Source organism: Diuraphis noxia, unplaced genomic scaffold, assembly GCF_037042655.1.
Source record: "Diuraphis noxia isolate RWA-SAM2 unplaced genomic scaffold, SU_Dnox_SAM2 contig0004, whole genome shotgun sequence".
Taxonomy (NCBI): Eukaryota; Metazoa; Arthropoda; class Insecta; order Hemiptera; family Aphididae; genus Diuraphis; species Diuraphis noxia.
In genome coordinates, this window is record NW_028301714.1 from 24672879 (window position 1) to 24692527 (window position 19649).

The following is a 19649-nucleotide window of genomic DNA, read 5'->3' on the forward strand; positions in this document are numbered from 1 at the left end:
GAACATGGAATTTCTCAAAATGTATGTACACAAATGACCACAAAATCGGAAGAATTACAAAAAAAAGGACATCGAAGAAATAATAGTTCATTTAGTAAGATATTGGTTGAAGACTTGGATATTATCGAAAATAAAGAAGGTATAGATGTAGATTCATCCAAAGAATTTACAGTTTATAACCAACAATCGGAACATATTCAAAATACATCTAAAAAAAAACATGAAAATATTTCATCGAAAGATGTACATGATTTAGATTCAGAAAAAGAAATTTCTTCAACACATGATAAACACAATTTTGATATGCATGGAAGTATATCCGATAAACATAGTTTTGAACACATAGATGATATTGCCGAATCAGATGCCGCTTTTCAAATGGTACCTCATGTATCACCAGCAATACCAGCTTCTTTACCCCCCACAATACCAGAAGATCCTTTTTCAGAAGATGAGGATGATTTATTAAACGATTCTACAGATACTGTTCCTAATATTATGATAACAGAACATATGGCTCCTTTAGTTGATCGAGGATTTCATTACCCAGACTTAGATCTTGAAGCTAAGGAACTAGAAATTAAATCATCAACCCCACAAACACCTGCATCAATAAGTAGTAGAGAATCATCAGATACAGATCAAGGTAAAGAATACATAATAAATGAAGAGTATGACCCACATGAAGAACCTTCATGGACTGGTGAGGAACAAACAATTTTTGAAAAAGTAGAAGAAACCGAAGAAAAAGAATCTGTTTCTTTGAGTGAATCATTCGAGTTAGTGGAGAATATCGAAGAAAAAATTGACAGCTCAGAAGATGAATTTGTAGTTATAGAAGAAATAGGAAAAGAAGCTAAAGAAGAGGATTCTGAAGGAAAAGCAATACACATTCAAAAAAAAACAAAAATAATTCATACAAATTTAAACAGTACGGGTTCACCTCAGCATGAATCAGACTCTGAAAGTCCAGGATTAAAAAGTCAACTTGAATTAGAATTTGCAAATCAAAAATGGGTAGAACTTCAATTTGAAGATGACAACACTATAAACGAAGTTTATGCATATAATATAGATTATGAACGGCCCCCTCTTGAAGATATCAAAGAAGAAGATACTGATGATTTGCAAAGCAGTAAAATTGGGAGTATTGGAAGTCAAATCAGCCATTCAATAGATAGTTTTGGCAGCATGAAAGAATCATTTAGTAGCACCCCAGAAAGTAAAAAATACTTAGGAAAATCATTAGAGAATGATAATATATCGGTGAGTTCACTACAAGAGTTTGAAAGGTTAGAACAGTTGGTAAGAATTGAATCAATGAAAGCGAAGTCTTCGGGATCTTTAGCATCAACTACAAGCTCTTCTAATAGCAGAAAGGATGATTTATCATTAGCTTCTCTTAAAGATTTTGAAACTATTGAAGCAGCTTGTTTTAAAACTGAGTTGATTGAAAACAAAGCTTTAGCTACCGAAAAATCATTAGATGACGAAGAAAAAATGTTTAAAATCAATGAAATTATCAAAGAAGCTGAGATAAATTTAGAAAAAAACGAAGATAATTCTGAAAAACATTTATCAGAAGATGATAATTTGACTAGTACAGAATCACTTGACTTAAAAACAATTGTTACCGAAATGAAAGTGTCCGCTTCTCTTGAACATATGTCAAATACCGAGTTTGTAGAAGGGAAACAGAATGATTATGACGACTGCATGAACTCAAGTGTTTCAAGTCGTGGTTTTAGTAGCCCAATTATGGATGACCGTTCAAAAGAGTCATCATACAGAAACAGTTTAATCTTAGGTAGCAATGATTCACTAGGCCCAATAAGTTCGACGTCAACGAATGCAACTTACCACTGTGAAACTGGATCCAATATGTCTTCTAGTTTCACAAGTGGAGGTTCAAACACTATGGTCTCCAGCATGGAAGGCCTTGACAAAACTGGAAGTAAACATGATTGGTTTGATGAACATGAAACTTTTGAAACATTTAATAGAGACCCAGATGGAACAGAATTCACTCATAAGGTCATACGACTACCCGCTGAAATTCATAAAGTAACAGCCAAAGGACCTGAAAAAGAAAAAATTATAGAAGATTTTGTAGAATACTTTTCACCTGGAGAATTTCAAGAGGATATGGAACGTACAGATGAGCATGGAAATATATTTGTTACGCGAATTGTACAAAAACGAATGGTTTTCGATACTGAAGAGCTAGCAAGTAAAGGTATTTCTGAAAACGAATTAAACGAATGTTTAAGAAAACTTTCTAACGACGCCCCTAATGGATTTGAAATCAATAAAAAAACTTCAACACACATTACAGGTATTACGTGCATTAGATATGTAATATAGGTCATCTTCAACTGTACATATTAACTCATTGTATTTTTCTCAACTATTCCAATTCTATTTTCATCTTAAACCTATATTTTAATAACCATTGCATGCTTTTAAAATAAGACTCTGATTGAATATTTGAATTTTCAATAACAAAACACATTCAAATATCAATTTTCTAGATAAATAATATCAATGAAATGTTTTAGGATCTTCTGAAGAAATTAGAGGACCGTCAAAAAATGATTCAAAACAAGGTAAGTAATTTATCAATACCAAATGCATGAAACAAAAGTAAATTTGATTTATAAATAATTTCTACTGTATAGCTCACACAATTAGATTAAAGCAGCCTCATCTCCAAGCGGGACGAAAGGTTCTGAACTAATTTATTATTTCATTGATATCAATAAAACTGTATTTGAATTATGAATTATACTATACTAATTAAATATACTAATTACCAATAATAAATTAAGTTAATACATTTTAATGCATCGATATTAGATATATGTCTTAATATGTAGTTAAAATTGTCTTTCCACAACCTTTTAAAAGAACGACTCAGTTATTGCTGTCTCCATCCTATAAATACGTAACATAGCAAATTTTAATCTTAGAATAATCAATTGTATTCTCGTTGTTTTTAATATTTGAGTAATTTTTTAAAAATATAAATTATTAAATCTTATCATTTTTATTTTAAAACAAATTGTAAGCAGTTAAATTTTTTTTATAGATATTATAAAATTCCTAGGTACCACAATTTGCTGAAAAATAAAAATAATAAAAATATCCTGCTTGGTGATATTCTTAGTTTTAAATATTATAATAGGTCAATAATTCGCTAAAATAGTAAAACAAAGACGACACTTGACTCCCCCTTAAAAAAATATGTACCTAGTTAAAATAATTAATATATATTTCAACTACTAATTATCAATTTAAAACTATATGCAAATACTAAGTTTAAACCTTTAATATTCATCCACCACCCCGCCCCCTATAAATTGGTCTTAAGACGTTTTATTGAAACTATAATTTTTTTAATATTTCTAAATATATAATTAATACAATTTAAATAGTATTTACGTTTATATATTTAAATTATATACATTTTTTTTTTTTTAATACAGCCGAGCCGAGTTTCGATAAATCGAATCTCAAAGATAATATAAATAAATTCGACTTATGTATATTTCGAATTATATACTTTTAAACCATTGCCGTAGACGCGAGGGTAGAGGTTCAACTCCCAGCCCTTACAACATAGAAAGAATATAAATTTATTTATTGTCTAATGTGTACATAATTATAATGGTAAATTCTACACTGCTACACCCCTGACCCCTATAATATTTAATTCCTGTCAACGGCGCGGCACTGCCTCAAACACAACTATAAAACACTTCAAGGATCAAGAAAAAATTTGAGTTATCGAAACTCGACTATATTAATAATGCGCATTAGATAAATAAGTTCTAAGATCTAATCTAGGTTAGTGATTTAGAACCTAGGTAGTAATACTTATATTAGTAATTAGATTTAGACGCTTTTTTGTGGTGATTGGTAGAGTTGCAAGTGGCTGCATCAAAACCGGAATTGAAGTGTGAAATTAGTATGGACGACGATACAGAAATAGATCTACGCGAGCATGACTGGCGCTTTCAACATCAAATAAATACCGGTTAATAATCAAATTATTAAATAATACAATTTAAAAAGAAAAATTTAAATGACAAATAGTTTTAAACATTTATCTCATTTAGCTATTGATACTCAATAAGTGAATTCTCATTATAATTACTTACTTACCTATACAGGGTGTCCCACAGAGATCTGACAAATAAAATAACTTTTGTTCTAATCAATATTTAAAAAAAAATTCTTTTAAATATAATTCATAGACACTTGCGCTACATTTTTAAAATACATTTTTTATTTTTTGTTTTTTAATACTGAAAATAAAAAACTTAAAAAATGATAAAAATTTTTTCTCGAAATATTCAACATCGCCAATTTGTAAATCTGATTTTTAGAAAAATTTATATGGTAAAAATACTTATTTAAGTCAAATGGATGATTTTTTACAATTTTTTTAAATATCAATATTTTCGTCAAGTAAATTATAGTTAATTATAGTAATTTATATTTATAGTTTATACATCACATATTATTAAAATAAAAGCCATAAAAAAAATTATTATATTTTAACATGCACCTATTTAAAAATTTTCTTATAAAATATTTTTAAAAAACTTTATACTATTTGAAATTAAAATGTTTCTAACATAAACTAGATCGTAATTTACTTAACGAAAATATTGATATTTAAAAAATTGTAAAAAATCAGCCATTTGACTTAAATAAGTGTTTTTACCATATACATTTTTTTTAAATCAGATTTACAAATTGGCTATATTGAATATTTCGAAAAAAAATTTTATCAATTTTTAAGTTTTTTATTTTCAGTATTAAAAAATAAAAAATGTGTTATAAAAATGTAGCGCAAGTGTCTATGGATTATATTTAAAAGAAATTTTTAAAAAATATTGATTAGAACAAAAGTTATTTCATTTGTCAGAATGTCAGATCTCTTTGGGACACCCTGTATAATTAAAACTATAAGCGTTATTTGTTTAGAATGCTCAGCGGCCAGCGCTAAACTTACTTGTATGCTTAAATTAGGTATTCATACAGTTATGTATTTTTTTTATATTTAGTATTTTTTTGAGTTATCAAGTAATGTGCATTGTATAGGTACTTGATGTTAACATGTATGTTTTATGCCATTTAAAGACTTTACTGTGGAAATACTAACTTTTATCTCCAAAAAAATTAGTCTATATGATTAATAATATAATACTTAGTGTATAATATAATATAATATATACATATATTAATACTTATATCAGTATTTTAATTTGAACACATTTTAGTATTTTATTATAACAGTATATAATAAATAAAATTGTATACACAATACCTACACTTACCTGTTTATAATATTATAAATAGCCATAGGTACCTATGGGTAAATATTCAATAAAAACCAAGGTACATTTCTTTAATAATAAAATTTAAATCTTAAAATAAGTCATAATTTTAATGAATACATATAATTTAAGCATATAATGACATGATAAATGAGAATTTTTAATGAATCCTCTTGGAAATTAATTACCTATTGAAAGATATAAAATAACTCAAGAGTTTGTACTAAACAAAGTTGAATTATTCTGAATACATTAAAATGTGTGCCATTAAAAATTATGCATCTTTAAAATTGGTAAATACATATCTAAGTAAAATAGGAACCTACCTGCATAGGTACTTGGACTTAGTTTTTTACCAACATAAATATATATAATATATAATTATGTACATACAGTTTTCATCACTTAAATGTATTCTTATATAATAAAAAATTGTTATAATCTATAAAATGTGTATAATATATCATGTCAAAGGTTTAAGTCTTTAAGAAGTTATACATAGCAATAGCAGTGTCGGCCTGGTACTTAAAGGGCCCCGGATGTATTTCTTCAGAAGGGCCCCCAAACATGTTATTAAATAAAAATGATAAAAATGCTTATAAGTAGTGAAATATTATACTTTTAGTAATATCGAGGCCCCTCGACACAAATACGGCCGGGACACTGAGCAATAGTAACAAGTGATTTTAAAATAAATAGTAGCACCATACTCCTAACTAATAATGTAATATAAGAAATATTAACTTACAAACTGTCAGCAATATGTTTATTGGACTAAGTTGTATTTAATTGTGTTGTATAGGCGTGTGCAGACTCCTATTTCAGGAATGACTTTTATTTTTATTTTTTGACCACAATAACCCTGCTTACAAACCCCCCCCCTTTAAAAAAAATAAATACATAAAATAGACATCATGCAAGATTTGATAGGTATAGGCATATAGCACATGACAATTTCTATAGTAAAATTGTTAAAATAAAATTTCTAATTTTCCAAAAATATGAGTTATTAACTTATTTTACTCAAGTACTTGTATGTTGTACCTACCTAAAATTCACATGCAATAAATGCAATATAATTTTTTTAATATCTAATGTAATGATCTTAAACCAGACAATATGTCTACATTGGCCATCGAGAGATTTTTTTTAATGTCTTGGGCCACATTTGTAATAAAAATCTGTATTAAAGATTACAATATGCATACCTACTATGATTAAAAGAAATTTGAGAGCCTCAAATAAATACAAGCCAAGCCATGGATTATAGACCCCTGACCTAGTGCATTAAAACTTAAAAGAATATTTATAAGTTTATAACACGTGCTCATGTAGTGATTTGAATGAATTTAACTAATAAATTTACCTTCTTTGGACAATGAAGTAAAAGTAGTAAAACAGTTTCTAAATTTCTGCTGACTGCTTTCTTTAAGATCTATAGATGCTGATAGGTTCCTTGAACTCAATACTTTTGTACTGCTATCATTGTGCTGTGTAACTTTTATAAACAAATAACGTATAAAATAAAAATGGTTTTACGATAATACTATTTTAGTAGGTACCTATACTGGTTATCAGCCCCGGTTGTAGATAGAACTACACACTCATAAATTAATAGGTACTTTACAAAGATACATAATTTTGTATAGATTTATTTTTTGATTCTATCTTTAACTATGGTACCTACTACCTACAATAAAACTGCAATATATTTCTTATTAAATTAGGGTACCTAATTATTAATTTAGATTGTACCTACTTAAAGTAATTACTATATAAGCGTTTTCAAAAAATTGTTAAATGAGTGCCAACTATCCACAACTTTTCAGTTTTTATTTCAATTATTCATCTATAACCCATTGCCTACCTAATTATAGGTAGATACATAACTTCTTTTTGTTTTAAACTCACCTTACAAGTTACAACCTTAGCGACAATATATTATACACATTAAAATTTGCATATTTTAAGAATTGTAAAATATAATTGGACAGAAATACAAAATACATAAATTAATGTCAAATTTTAAACTTAAGATAAATAAATTTTGTTTTAGAAACTGATGACATCACAAAGCCATGTACATCTGGATGGTATGTATACAAATTTATATTTATAAAATATTAAAATTAAAATATCATTCTAGCTAAAATGATAAAATATAATCATTAATCAATGTAAAATGTTACTATCATAGACCACCTGTCAAAGATATATCAATAAGTCCGTGTCATAGACATATTATTAAGCTCGCGCTTTCACTGCACTACCTCGATTTGTTAAGCGACCGTGAGCGTCAACTTATGACGTACCACCTATATTTTCCGTGACGTAACCACAAAATAGAAACAAACATAGGCACCGACTCCACGGGGGCAAAGGGGGCGATCGCCCCCGTACATTGATTTAACGGGGGCAAAAGTATTATTTCGCCCCCGTGCCCCGTTGTGTACAATAATAATTATTTGGTTAAAATACCAGATTATAACATGAAAATATTCATTAGAACATCGACGATTGTATATTTGTACCTATATTGCCTAAATATGATCTATAAATACTATATAGATCGCTCGACGCTCACTACTATTTGGTTTTATATTTTGTCTAAAAATACATCTGTCTTTTCAATTTTTGCCGAAATATAGAGACGGAACTGATTTTATTACCATTATAGTATATAAACTAAAAATTTTCAATTCAAATAATATGATTTATAAATTATAAACAAATATATTTATAGCACCCTAGAGGAGTATTAAAATAGAGTTAAGGGACAATTTGGTAATTACTCCTCTCGGTAAGCAAACTACAGCATACTATAGAATTTTTTCTCACTTAATAGAAGAGTTTGCCCCCGCGCTAATATCTAAAAGTCGGCGCCTCTGGATACAAACCAACTGAAAACACAATAGAAAAATATATCATTTTGGACGTTTTGGTTGCCTTTTCTTTACAACAAATTAAAATGATAATTTATCTTTTATATTAATTTAGATTTAGATAATTATTTATTTAGAATTTTTTCGTTCAATATAAGTTATAACTCAAATACCTCAATTAATTTATAAGACCATAAATACAACAATATATAAATTAAATAGATATTAAATTATAGAAAATTAGGCAAATCGGTAACAATATTAACATTTTTATCAATAATTGGGCAATAAAATGCAATTTATTGAGTCATATTTAATAAAACAAATATTCAATATAAAATTAATACATGTTAGTCGTGTTACTATGTTGGATTTGAGATAAACACTACAGTACACCTTGGTAATTATTGCACGTAGGTACATAGATAGTATATCTTGATCCGTGGTAATTGGTACTTCAGTACCTACTGAGTAGTGCCTACGATTTTATATTATTATTCAAAATCGTAAGTTCTAAAAATTAAAATTTTTAATTTTTAAACATTTATTTAAATTTATTTATATATATAAAGAGTACTTTTAGATTATTTTGGTAATTAATTTTCATATTATTATTATTATTTGTATCAACAGTATAATATGTAGATCTTCTGTTGTTTTTTGTTATATTTAAATCTGTCACGTATCTTAATGTTGAGCTATATGCATCCTCATTCCTCATTGTATCAATCTGTAATTGTTGAACTATAATAGTTTTATTCTGAAAGTTCTTAAAAAAAAAAAAATTTACATTAAGATGCAACTTGCTCAAATATATTGGATATATAAATATACATATTTTATAATATTTATCATAATTATTAGTTATTGTATGTTATTGATTAAAATACATTTCCATGGGCAATTTTTTACGGCTTGTATCCAGTACTGGTAGCGGTTAGGTCGGTTAGGTCAAATAAGTTGCATTGAGTCGGTGAAATGATGGCGATCGCCGGCTGTGGACCTCCTTCATATTGATTGAAAAAGTACGTCCAAGGCCTAAGGTTTACTAATTGTACATAAATGGAGGAGGGGCCTTTTTGTATTTAATCGACCAAGTAATTGTCTCTACCCGGGCCACAATTGTCCAGCACTCATATAGGTCCCGATTTTTGGACTAGTAGAAGCGAAGTCGCGCCACGATTTTAATAATAGCTACCTAAGTTTATAATAAAATACAGTCAACGAACATGATAAAATCATGTTATTATTTATTAAAGAAAAATATTTTTCTAACCTTACTCAATCTGGCCCTATGTTCATACAAACTTATAAGCTGCTATAGACTCTAGAATCTAGAGCAGTGATTCCCAAATTGGGTGACGATCCATAATTATTAATTATTATTAAAAATTACCAACACGTCATGTACTCATGTACGATGTAACTACCTTTTTTTCAGTTTGAACAGACGACGCCGCGGGAACTGCTTGCGCATTGCTTCCGCGACGCCACCATAAAACGATATACCTACCTATATAATCCTTACCTAATTAGGCATTGCACATTTTCATTTTCACAATAATATAAAGATAAAATATCTACGTCATAATATTATCTAATACACCATATACACTCCCTACCCAGACAAATTGTCTGGATTCGAAACTTTATCACGCCATCACCGGTCAATTGTATTTTCAAGTCAAATAAAAATAAAATATGATCTCGTAATTCATATTCACAAAACTAAACTTCATAAGAATAATTTTAATAAATAAATAACCATGTTGATTTGTTTTGTTAACAACACTCATACTAAAATTCCCTAATCCCTTATCCCCCATCCCTGCTAAACATTACAGTATTTAGTTCCCTGATCATAACGATGACAGAAGACCTTAAAAACAAAATTTAACTAATAACTTTTCTGTATATAACCCATTCTGTAAATCTCTATTCTACTATTTCTACTACTATAGTCGATCCGACTATCAGTCTTAACCATAGAGCATAGGGATAGGTATCAACCTAACCTAATATAAAGACCACTCTAATGTAAAATTAATAATAAACATATATATACATCATATTATAAAGTAAAATATTGTTAATGACTAATGGAATCTGTTTTATTATTTCAGGACTGGAAAAACGAAACCGAAAGAAAATATATCTGAACTGTAAATTCAATATAATATGATTTTTAATTTTATAATTGTATACATCACTATTATTATTAGAAAATGTTATTAATAATGTAAAAACATTTAGTAGGTCAATCTGAAAAAAAAAAATATGTAAATGGAAAGCTACATTCCAGTGAATATTTGAATACATGTACTTACTTAAAGTATTAATAAATATAATGAGTTATCATCATTTGGGTATTAACTATACCTATACCTAGAAATACCAAGTAATTTCATTTTGCAATTTAATTAAATTATAAGAATAGGTAGGTACATTTATGTTTGTACCTACATAATTTGCGTACTTCTGAATATTTATTTTTAAAATAAAGATTTATAATTTAGATAATTATTATAATAATATGTTATATGTATTCAAATATTTCATATGATATTGAAATTAACCATTTTTATTTATGTTATATCGCTTAACATTTGTCTCTTGTTTGTCTTATAAATACTTTACTATATATACCTATACCTACATGGCTAAATCTAGAAGTTTATCAATATCTATACCTATATTTGATATATATATATAATATGTATACGTAATAATATACATATACATACTATTATTATTCATATTTATCCCATTATTATAACTTACTATTGATATTTTTATTTTAACTACAAAATAATTTATTGTTACCTATTTTATGTCATACTTAATGAAATTTTGTCATCTTGTATAAAATTTACTTTTAAATAAAATGACAGCCAATTGCAATTAAAATGAATAGGCAAAAACTTATTGTTATTGTATCTATAGAGGCTGTGCGTTATTTTTGATGAATGAATATGATGCTTTGAATAATCATTAAATGTGTTTATTTTTTTTTATATATATACCTACCTATATCAGTATATCCTAATCTTGTCATAAATCAAATACAAATACTCTAGATAAATACCTATAAAAAAAAGTTAGTGGCCAGTATTTCATTCTACACTTGATTATAAATACTAGTATTTGTAATCAATGGTACTACAAAGGTAATACTTAGATATAATGAACTTATGGGAGGGTGAGAAGCTGCAACTGTCTCTTCAACAAGATTTTGTACTAAAAAAAAAATTCTTAGTTTCTAAGTGTAGCGATGAATGTAAATTTATTGATTTTACAATAAAGTTTATTCTTTTTCTAGTAGGAAAAATGCTTTAATCATCAATTTTCATAGGTTTCTGGTAACAAATTGGATGTAGTTGGTACTTTTAAAAGGTCAAAATTGAAAATTCTAAGATTTTTTTTAAATAAGAGAGGAAAAAATAAACATTTTTTAAAAATATTATTGCTATTAAAATAGTTGTTTAATAACTTGGGTTACCAAAAAGCTAAATTTTAAAAATTGAATACCTACAAAGTTTTCCATAAGCTGTATTTATAGATATTTAAAATTATAAATAATAAAGATAAATAGGCACAAATTAAATAGTTAGGAAATTTGCAACTAGAATGAAGAAAGATAAGTGTTACTATGGATTAGCAAAGATAGTTTTTATATAGTTTTTGTTGTTGTACATTTTGTAAAACGAGGACAACACATATAGGTATAACTTACCCTTAATATATTATTATTGGAGCTAAGGCAAATGTGGAAATGTATTATTAGGTAATATATTTTAGCATCCTTGAGAATAAATTAAAAATTTTCTTTTTTGATGGGGGGAGGATTAGTCACTAATTTTCTGAGCACTATATTTTAAAACATATGAATTTTTTTATGGTACCAATGATTATTTGCATTTCCTCATTCCATACATTTTTACATAATATGTTATTATATTATACTATACGCAATGACATTTTCAAAATATTTAGATTTTTTTAAGCTATTCCCTGTTTAAACAGCATAATTCTTACCTTATTAGTAATAGCATAGTATATTATAGTATATAATAAAATAGGGGGGGGGGGGTTAATGGCCAGACAGATATAGGCATCGATTGAGACATTTGAATCCTGATCATCAGTACATCACTTTTCAGGCAGTTTACACTGTCTGAAGAGAGACCCCTCCCCCCCTCCGGGCACGGGCATGGTAGAAACCTACGGTTGCTGAATCCCAAATTATACCAAAGTCCAAAAGCCACACACGTGTACCAACAAATCTTTACTCAACTCAAAAATCTACAGTACCCTCCCCACACCCAATGGCCTAGCCTATGTTGCAACGAGATGATTAATTTAAATTAATTACCTAATTTACTAATGTAAATGACAAACTGTCTACGCTTAAAATTGTTTTCTGCAAACAATGATTTATCATTGAATAAAAATTTAAGATACTTCATACATTACAATGACCTACACGATTACAAGAGGCATTCAACACATACTGCACAGCAGAGTGGTTACCTACAAGTAGATATTTAAAAAAAAATTAAATATAATTTGTATATATTTTTAAATTACAAACAGTTATGAAAAAATTATAAATATAAATAAAATTGAATAATATATATTTATAAAAGTATACCAAAACTAATGAGAAGATTAACATTTTTGATATTTAAATAAAAATATTTGAACAATTATTACTATATTATAATATAATAAATTGATAAAAATTATGTTTTAATAATTATTGATAAAAAGCAGACATTAATACAAAAATAAAGTATGTATCAATAGTTTGCTTAGCCAATAAATATTTTAATACGAGTTCTTATTAATTTCTGAATAGATTATTGACCTGGAGCAAGCAATGATTTTTCCATAAACTTCTTACGAGCAAAACACAACCACCATTTAGATGGTTTGCCATCATCAGTTGAAAATACTTTTTCGCAAACTCGTCTACCAGTTTCTTTTCGTAATTGTTCCAAATATTGTCGCATAACATCTATTTAAAAACAACAATTTTATAAAATTAGTATACCTTGAAGAATAAATGGTTTAATCGTCCAACTACCTGCTTCACCAGCTGATGACGGTTTAGCATAAACTGAGTTTAATGGAAATCCAGCCTCTCCAGGTATATCGAATCTATAAAGTGCCAATGAATACATTTCAGACATTCCTTGATCTTTATTTTGACATTTCTGAAGTTTTTTTAAGCACTCAGTTATGTATAAAGTAATGTAAATCACAACGCGATCAGTTTCACTCTAAAACATTATCAATATTCTCTATATAAATAGATATAATCTAAACAATGTATTAGTATTATACCACAAAAAGATATGGAATACCTTAACTTCATAAGATCTAAAAAATACATTTGCTTTAAAAAAAGATAATGACTCGTCTATTATATCCATTTCAGCAGTTGTAGGGCTGAGCAAAGGTGCAGGACCTTTGTATTGAGACTTTATTGGAAGTATTGCCATATTTCCAGTTAGTTGCTGGAAATCTTTTATACTAGAATGATAAGCCTGATAAAAAATAAAAAATATCTTATGGTTATAATATAATATGGTGAAGTTCAACTATATTCTATTTGAATGGTCTTCTAAACACTTATGATTATTCATTAAAAGTTTCTTTGTTTAAAGGAGTTAATTATCTATTACTATGCTATCAAATGTTACAAATAGGTAATCACTAGAGGTCGGATTTATATTCTCTTAAAATCCTTAAAATATGATGTTTTTATGTCGCATAAATTAGGCAATATATTCTCTTAATATTCTTTTAAAATACCAGATATATGATGTTTTATGTCCTTTAATATGCAAAATATTCTTTTAATATTAAAAAAAATTCAGTTTAAATTTATTTTAGCTAACGAAATAATTTACGTGCTATCGTCATCAATAAGGAATACCTGGAGATTAATTTTTATTAAAATCCAGAAATTAATTATTTATAAACAGAATTATTTAGTGAACATTATACCTATCAAAGTGCTGATATACGTAAAATATATTCATTATATGCCGACATTACAAAAATATTCTCAAATATTCTCTAACGTGTTAAATATTCTCTAACCCATAAAATATGCTATTTTATGCAGAATAAATTTTTTCCTATGAATTCTGTTTTTCATGAATCGTAAAGATTTCTCACTCCCACTTAACTGCATAAACTAGAAACAAATATGTAAAATCATAAAAATCCGACCTCTAGTAATCACTAATCATTAATCAAAAATGTTCAACTATCTTCTAATACAAAACAAAGTTAGATAATATGAGTTTATAAACAATGGGCTAGTTATTTTATATCATACAATTATGCAACATTATTGCAAATGAAAAATTATTAGAATCTAATTTTAATTATTGTTTAATGCATATATGATGGGGTATAGGAAAGATTATAGGTAGGTAGGTCTGTCATACTTACTGGCATAATGCTGGACCGTTTTGAAACAAATGAAACAGTACAAACCAATATTATTGAGTAAACTATTTTTTGGCTATTGGATACTTATGACGAATACTAATTAGGAATACAAATGATTTATATTAACATGAGTATATCTACATAAAACAATAATTAAAAAAGTAGTTACTGTAAACAAAACTTTCAACGTTTCAAAAATTGATTGTAAAATACTAAAATTACCAAAATAATAAATAATATTTTATCAGTTTTGTTTCATTCATGTCTTATCACTATAGACGAATTTATCATATGGGATTTATAAATCTACATTTATAAGTCTTGAGATAAGTCACAAATTGACTGAACCGTCTAAATCTGAACCACTGAACTAAATGGACGTAGGTACTCAACTCATAGAGTAGGTAGTTATTATACTCAATGATTCAACTGTTGAATACAGACTGTTACAATAGCCTATTGTCAATAGGTTATACTCTTACTTGGATTTGAAGCCATAATGGCACTATATATATAATAGAATTTATTTTTATTATCTAATATCTGTGGCCTGTGGGACCGTGTTTATAGGTTTATGGTATGGTTGGAACATAGAGTAATATTAATATTAATATTACCCTATGGGTTGGAACAAAAAAAAAAAACAAGTGTTTAGAACCACGGCTTAAGAATTTAAGATAGAATGGTTGCACAACGGTCAACGAGTCATTATTTTGTGATCACCAATTGTTCTTATCAGAAATCTGTTAAAAGTTACGTTACACCGCTATCTAGTTGCTTACATATACATCATCAAAATTCTATTCTTATTTTATATTGTGGTATTCAAAGAGTACTAATTAGTAATTTACAAATTTTATGGATAATCCGATAATCCTTTAAAGTTTCAAACTCATCAAATTATAAAATGAAAAATTATTTCATCAATAATAATAAGGTGCTTATAGTGGCTTCACATATGTAATAAAACTTTATATCCCAAAACAAATAAACACTAATTTAAAATTTACTATTTGGTAAATAGCAATGTGTGTAATAGCCTCTATACTATTAGTAAAATATATAATATCTATCAGCAAATTTTAATTGCTATTTACTCCAATATCCACTGGGTCCACTGCGGGTTCTGGAGTTTCTGGTTCACACAATTTTAATGGAATTGCTCCCTTTCTTAATTTGTGTTTTTTTAAGCATATCTATAAATTAAAATAATACCTACAGACTACAACATATTTTAACACATAGGTACATAGTGTATTGAATAATATCATATCATTCATAATACAACAAATTTTTATTGTATGTAACTCAATAAAGAAGTAAACTTATGGTGTACTTATTAAGTCCTTCACCAGACTCCCATGTGCTAATAATATCACATTCTTTAAAATGTGAGGCTCACACTCTAAAACTTTTTTTTAATTTAATACCTAGAGCATCCTCCCAAAGTTTTTTTATTTCGTCCTCTTTAGGAACGCCAAAAAGAGTTTTGGACGCACAATGTGACTCGTGAATTGCACAATAATTAGGCATAATGACCAAAAAGGCAATAAACGTAATTGAATATTCACAAAACCAATTATCAAACACAGACTACAGTGATGAGATTTCGTTTAAAAGATAATACATAAACATAACATTGTCATTTAATTATTATATAGATAGAGTATGAGATCAGTGAATCGTGATTATAATAATTGAGTTACTTATTAACTCAATTATATTATATTTATTATTGAAAATGCAATAATTTAATATTATGGCGGGAAATGGGAATACTGTAGTACCAATTAACAACCACCAAGAGCGTTAGTAGTAGTTCACTTTTTCGTTTGTTAGATAAGAACTCTCGTATACCGCCTTCTAACATTGCGTAGTATAGCCCGATGTGCAACCATTCTATCTTAAGCCGTGTTAAGAACATATGTTCTTATGTGATAGCAATTTTCATATCTATTGTCAGTGTTATCTCGATATCAAAATTCAAAACATCTAAATCCTCAATTATTGTGAATGTGAATTGTGAAATGAGTAAATTACACAAGGTATTAATTAGTGATGATTATCTTAACTCTTAAGTAAATTTTAAAGATGTTAAAAAATTAGAAATTATTTGCTTACAATTGGAACTTTGAGGAAACATAACAATAAGTAAAACAAAATGTTATTAAGAAACAGAGTTAGTTCACTAATGCAAAACTTATAAAACAACACTTGTTTATTTATACAGGTATCTTTAATCTTTTACACTTCTATTACATTTTTTTAGATGTTCTATATATTGTAATAGACACCATCTAGTTATGATTTATTATAATTTTGCAGATAATATATAATTGTTATATATATAGCTGTAAATTGTATTAGTATGTGGTGCAATTATAAGAAATTATTTAAAGGCTTTAATGTAAATACAATTATTTGTGTAGCTTACAAAAGCCATTATGAAGCACTTAATATCTCTAAATCTGCCACACATAAAGAAATAAAAGATGCTTATTACCGATTATCAATGATATACCATCCAGATAAAAATAAAGGAAGTGAAGAAGCTGCAAAACATTTCCGTGATATAACTTCAGCATATGAAGTCTTGGGAAATGTTCGTCAAAGAAAACTATATGACAGTGGAGCTAATCTTAATCAAAATCCTTCTCAATACACTACTAAACAACAACCTTTCGAATCAATGTACACGAAAAATGATATTTATAAAACCAATGTTCGTGGCAGAGACTATAATTTTGATGAATGGTCTAAGGCACATTACACAAATATATTTAAGCGACACTATGAAACTCGAGAAAAACATACAAGAAACAAAATGTATGAAGAATATGCAGCTCGACAAAATTCATATAGTTTATTGATGTTTATGATTTTTACAAGTATTTTAATTTTAATTACAATGTTTGAACACTTGAAAAAAATTCTAATTGAAGACGACAGAGCCAGAGGATTTTCTGAAAAAAATTTACAAGATGATTAACATTCATAATTTATTTTAAATCACAAATAAATTTAAGATTAGTTTTTCAAAAATGTATACAGTCATTTATATTGTTATGTTATTATTTTGAGTCTTAATTAATTTATGTGTACCTTACCTTGTTACTGATATTCTTCATTCACATCAATCAGCTACTAAAATTATCAATAGTACATTATTTATATTTTTATGCCTTGAAGACATTCATCTGTTTTCAAAATTATGTATTCATTATGATATTACTTATAATTGATCAGATTTTTTAGATCACAGAACTAATAAAAACAATATCTGATATAGCATTATGCCTGATTACTTAAGTTAAGTTGTATTGTAATTTAAAACTTCTTAACCTTCTACAACCAGTTTATGTTCTTATTATTATTATTCGGCAAAAAAATTCTCTCCTAAGACTCCTATGGTTTGTTCCTGGCTATGATTCCAAGATGACAACATTTATAAATTATAACTATAATACCAATTACCGTTTTTTATTACTATTTCTGTCCCCATGCTCTAGATATAATATTTAAGTTTTAATTACGAAAATTAAGTTTCATTGTTTTAATCTTATATTTAACTAAATCCTTAAAGATATAAAATGTCAGAATGCAACTGCTTAAGGCTTACAATGTAAAAAATACCACAGAATAAAATATAAATCATGGGAAATCATCACCATTATCAATAATATTAATAATTATTATATCTCAAATCTACGATTATGGTAAATTTTAAATTAAAATTATTAATACATTTTTTTTTTATAATTATTATTTTATCATAATTCCTACATGACATTCCACATTCAGATTATTACCTATTCGACTTGTTTCTAAATTTCTAATTTCTACACTCGTGGGGTATCGACTCATTGGACTTGTACATACTCCTACGAACCATTAGTCATCACCACAATTATTGAAATAGTAGATTTAGATTATAATATTATTCATATTTAATGCCCAAAAGACAACTCAAATGGGTAGTACCATATTCTATTCTGTGGTAGTACACTAGTACCAAGCCAGTAGGATAATATAATATATTATAATGATATAATTGTAGATGAAATAGCCCCCTGAAAATACTCGGACGCGCTCTATGTGTCAAATACTGAATTTCATATTATATTAATAATACGAAGACAGCAAAATTTTAAAAAGTTATATCTCACTAAAAATTTACAAAAATGATAATCCGAACGATAAAATAAAAAGAAAATGGCCTTATTAATTTAGTACTCTTTAAATATGGGTAGTCATTAGAAAATCAAAAGTTGATAGTGGTTTCACTATTAAACAAATGGGTGAAAAAAAATAAAAATTTCATACAAAATTTTAGAAAACCACGAAACAGAATATATTGAAAAAAAGTCATTACTTGACGAAATAATGAGTGTTTTATTATGAAAGAATCATCCTAAATAATTATGCAGTGTGTAAACGCTAATTGAAAAGACTCAATAAATGTATGTAGAGACCTACGATTTGAATAAATTCTGTTGGTTGGTCGGTTGTTATGGCATAAAAATACACATTTTATGGGTTTTAAATTTTTCTAACTTAATTTGACATGAGCATGCGCAGTAAAACTTTTTTCAAATGGTAACCACCTATTTTAATCACTAATTATTTTTCGCATAATTTTTTTATGATTTTGGTAGTCAAACCAACTTTCTATGTCCAAAATTAAACAAGTTATAGCAACTCAACCAAAATCCTGTAAAATACACACGATTTACAGTCTTTTGACTGTAACCCTTAAAATAATCATTCTACGATTGTTTAGGCTTGGCATTTAAATTGCTATTTATTAAGTTAATATTCACACATAATCATAATCTCAATTACTGTATAATTTTCACTGTAATTTGTGTATGAGTTATAACTTACAACAGAAAAAACGTAAATAAGTGTGTTTATTTCACTACATTTAATGGATCTATTATAATGTATTAATAATTAA

General features: G+C 27.2%; 2 protein-coding genes across 2 annotated transcripts; one reads left to right on the forward strand and one right to left on the reverse strand.

The window, feature by feature from the left end:
- Positions 1–12782: 12782 nt before the first annotated feature.
- On the reverse strand, positions 12783–14923 carry Arpc3A (Actin-related protein 2/3 complex, subunit 3A). The gene is made up of 4 exons (XM_089227835.1): positions 14693–14923; positions 13594–13776; positions 13314–13509; positions 12783–13244 (listed from the first exon to the last, which is right to left on the reverse strand). The coding sequence occupies exons 1-4, from the start codon at positions 14696–14698 to the stop codon at positions 13087–13089; spliced, it is 543 nt and encodes a 180-aa protein (XP_089083961.1). The 5' UTR covers positions 14699–14923; the 3' UTR covers positions 12783–13086.
- Positions 14924–16670: 1747 nt separating this feature from the next.
- On the forward strand, positions 16671–18001 carry LOC107173982 (uncharacterized). The gene is made up of 2 exons (XM_015524766.2): positions 16671–16922; positions 17018–18001. The coding sequence occupies exon 2, from the start codon at positions 17061–17063 to the stop codon at positions 17679–17681; it is 621 nt and encodes a 206-aa protein (XP_015380252.2). The 5' UTR covers positions 16671–16922; positions 17018–17060; the 3' UTR covers positions 17682–18001.
- The last annotated feature ends 1648 nt before the right edge of the window (positions 18002–19649 follow it).